The following is a 2630-nucleotide window of genomic DNA, read 5'->3' on the forward strand; positions in this document are numbered from 1 at the left end:
GGCAGGGCCCCAAGTCACTGGCTAAGACACCTGGGGTTTCTCTGGCTGAGGGCAAACATAGGGAGCTTCCCCCACTGGGGAAACCGAGGCACGCAGGAGTCATAAAAATGACAAAATTCCTGTTGTCACAAGTCCCCTCTGGTACAAGGGTTTCCTGTGGCACCTCGATACCAGAGCTGGGAAGGGGGGCTCTATGTTACAGGGGAGCCCTGGGGCACCTCGATACCAGAGATGGGAACGGGGGGCTCTATGTTACAGGGGTGTCTTGGGGCACCCCGATACCAGCGATGGGAACGGGGGGCTCTATGTTACAGGGGAGCCCTGGGGCACCCCAATATCAGAGATGGGAACGGGGGCCCCTCTGTTATATGAGAGCCCTGGGGCACCCCAATGTTGGCAATGAGAAGGGGGGTGACCTGCTGGTAATAAAGAGGAACTGGGGGAGACAGCACGATCAGAGGGGGTGCTGTGGGGTACTGGGTGGAAGAGATGGGGGGCTGGTACGGTCAGAGAGGTGGGACACCTTTGCTGGTTTTTCAGGTTCAAGGGAGGCAGCCCCAGGACCTCCCAATATGACAAAGGTTTGGGGAGCCCCAGAGGATTATGGGGGATCCCCAGAGAACCCCCCTGCCTTGGTGTCAGACCCCAGACCCAGGTAACACAAAACCAGCCAAACCTTTATTGTCTCCAAACTGAAGAGAAGGTGGATTTCGGGGGGGCTGGTGGAGGGGGTTTGATCCCAGGCGGGGAGGCGAGGGCTGTGTGTTGGGGGGCCGAGGGAGACATCCTGTGGGGGTTGGGTGGGTCTCTGTGCCCTCCCCCCGATCTCACTGCACGGCCTGTTCGTTCGCGCTGCTGCTGGAGTCTTGGGGTTTCATGACGTCGGGGAGCTCCGGGGGGCTGGAGAAGGAGTCGATGCGGAGAGCCTCGAAGGAGTCATCTGGAGGAGGAGAGACGGTCAGAGAGGCAGGATCAGCCTCCCAGGATCCCCACGGCCTCTTCCCCCCAAGCACTCACCCCCGGCTCGGAAAGCCAGGCCCACTGTGGCCGGGGCCTGGGGCCGCGCCGTCTGGCTGGTGAAGCCGCAGTCTCCCAGGGTCTTGCTGTCGTCTAGCAGCTGGTCATCCTGGGACGGAGAGAAGGGAGAGCGGAGCGGCGCCGCATGAGCCGCAAAGATGCAGCTGCCTCTGGGGCGGAGCAGCTGGGGAACCGCCGCACATAACGCGGCACAGGGACTGACGGCCAAGGGGAGAGCGCCCCCTGCTGAGCCCCCTGCCTGTTCCCCGCAGCACATGACCCCTGCCCAGCCCCTGGCCCACAGCCTCCCCTGCCCAGCTTCCTGCCCAGCCCCAACCAGTCCCCTACCCAGCCCCCTGCCCCATGGCGCCCCCTGCCCAGCCCCCAGGCCCATACGCGCCCCGTGCCCAGCCTCCACCAGTCCCCCGCCCCATGGCGCCCCCTGCCCAGCCCCCCACCAGTCCCCCGCCCCATGGCGCCCCCTGCCCAGCCCCCCACCAGTCCCCTGCCCCGCCCCCCACCAGTCCCCTGCCCCATGGCGCCCCCTGCCCAGCCCCCCCGCCCCGCCCCGCACCTTGTAGAGCCGCTGCTCCTCGGGGGGCCGCTTGAGGATGCCCTCCACGATGCGCTTCAGCTCGTACACGGTGCTGGACTCCTTGGCGTCGGTGAAGATGGTTGTCTTGTGGCGCCGGATCATCAGGAACACGTCCTGGGGGGGGGGGCAGGCGGACACGCGGCTCAGCGCCGGGCCCTGCGTGCCCCCCCCCGGGGCGTGCCTCAGTTTCCCCCCCCGGCTCAGCGCCGGGCCCCACCTGCCCCCCCCCGGGGCGAGCCTCAGTTTCCCCCCCGGCTCAGTGCCAGGCCCCGCGTGCCCCCCCCGGGGCGAGCCTCAGTTTCCCCCCCGGCCCAGCGCCAGGCCCCGCCTGCCCCCCCCCGGGGCCTGCCTCAGTTTCCCCCCCGGGCCCAGCGCCGGGCCCGCCCTGCCCCCCCCCGGGGCGAGCCTCAGTTTCCCCCCCGGCTCAGTGCCAGGCCCCGCGTGCCCCCCCCGGGGCGAGCCTCAGTTTCCCCCCCGGCTCAGCGCCGGGCCCCGCGCGCCCCCCCCCGGGGCGTGCCTCAGTTTCCCCCCCCGGCTCAGCGCGGGGGCGGCTCCCGGGCGGGGCCCCGGCAGTGGGGGAGGGGCGGTCCCGGGGGGGGAGGGGGGGTCGGTCTCTCTCGCTCGCTCACCATCCCGGCCGCTCCCCGCTCGCCCAGACGCAGCCGCAGCCCCCGGCTCCGCCACCGTCCCAGCCTGCACCGCGCGACCCGCGACGCACGGCGCGCGACCCCGCGCTGGCCGCCATCTTGGGAGAGGCCGGGTCAGCGGAGCGGCAGGACCAATGGGGAGGGTGGAACGGCCCAGCGGGCCGCCATGCTTGGAAGGTCAATTCGTCAAAAGGCGGACGCGAGCGGCCATGTTGGGATGGTCAGTTCAGCGTCCGGCCGCCATAGCGGGGAGGGGCGACATGTTGAGAAGGTCGCGTGCCAATTCGCCATCTTGGAAAGGTCAACGTTCAGGGAAGGGAGGGGAAACACTTGCCCGCAGACATTTTGAGAAGGTCCAATGACCTTTTGCG

The 2630-nt window shown here is 69.1% G+C and overlaps 1 protein-coding gene across 1 annotated transcript; it reads right to left on the reverse strand.

Annotated features, from left to right (window-relative positions):
- Positions 1–656: 656 nt before the first annotated feature.
- On the reverse strand, positions 657–2362 carry LOC123368147 (elongin-B). Its single transcript, XM_045012700.1, has 4 exons — positions 2242–2362; positions 1592–1726; positions 1018–1126; positions 657–940 (listed from the first exon to the last, which is right to left on the reverse strand). The coding sequence occupies exons 1-4, from the start codon at positions 2242–2244 to the stop codon at positions 828–830; spliced, it is 360 nt and encodes a 119-aa protein (XP_044868635.1). The 5' UTR covers positions 2245–2362; the 3' UTR covers positions 657–827.
- Positions 2363–2630: the final 268 nt, after the last annotated feature.

Source organism: Mauremys mutica, chromosome 4 (assembly GCF_020497125.1).
Source record: "Mauremys mutica isolate MM-2020 ecotype Southern chromosome 4, ASM2049712v1, whole genome shotgun sequence".
NCBI lineage: Eukaryota > Metazoa > Chordata > Testudines > Geoemydidae > Mauremys > Mauremys mutica.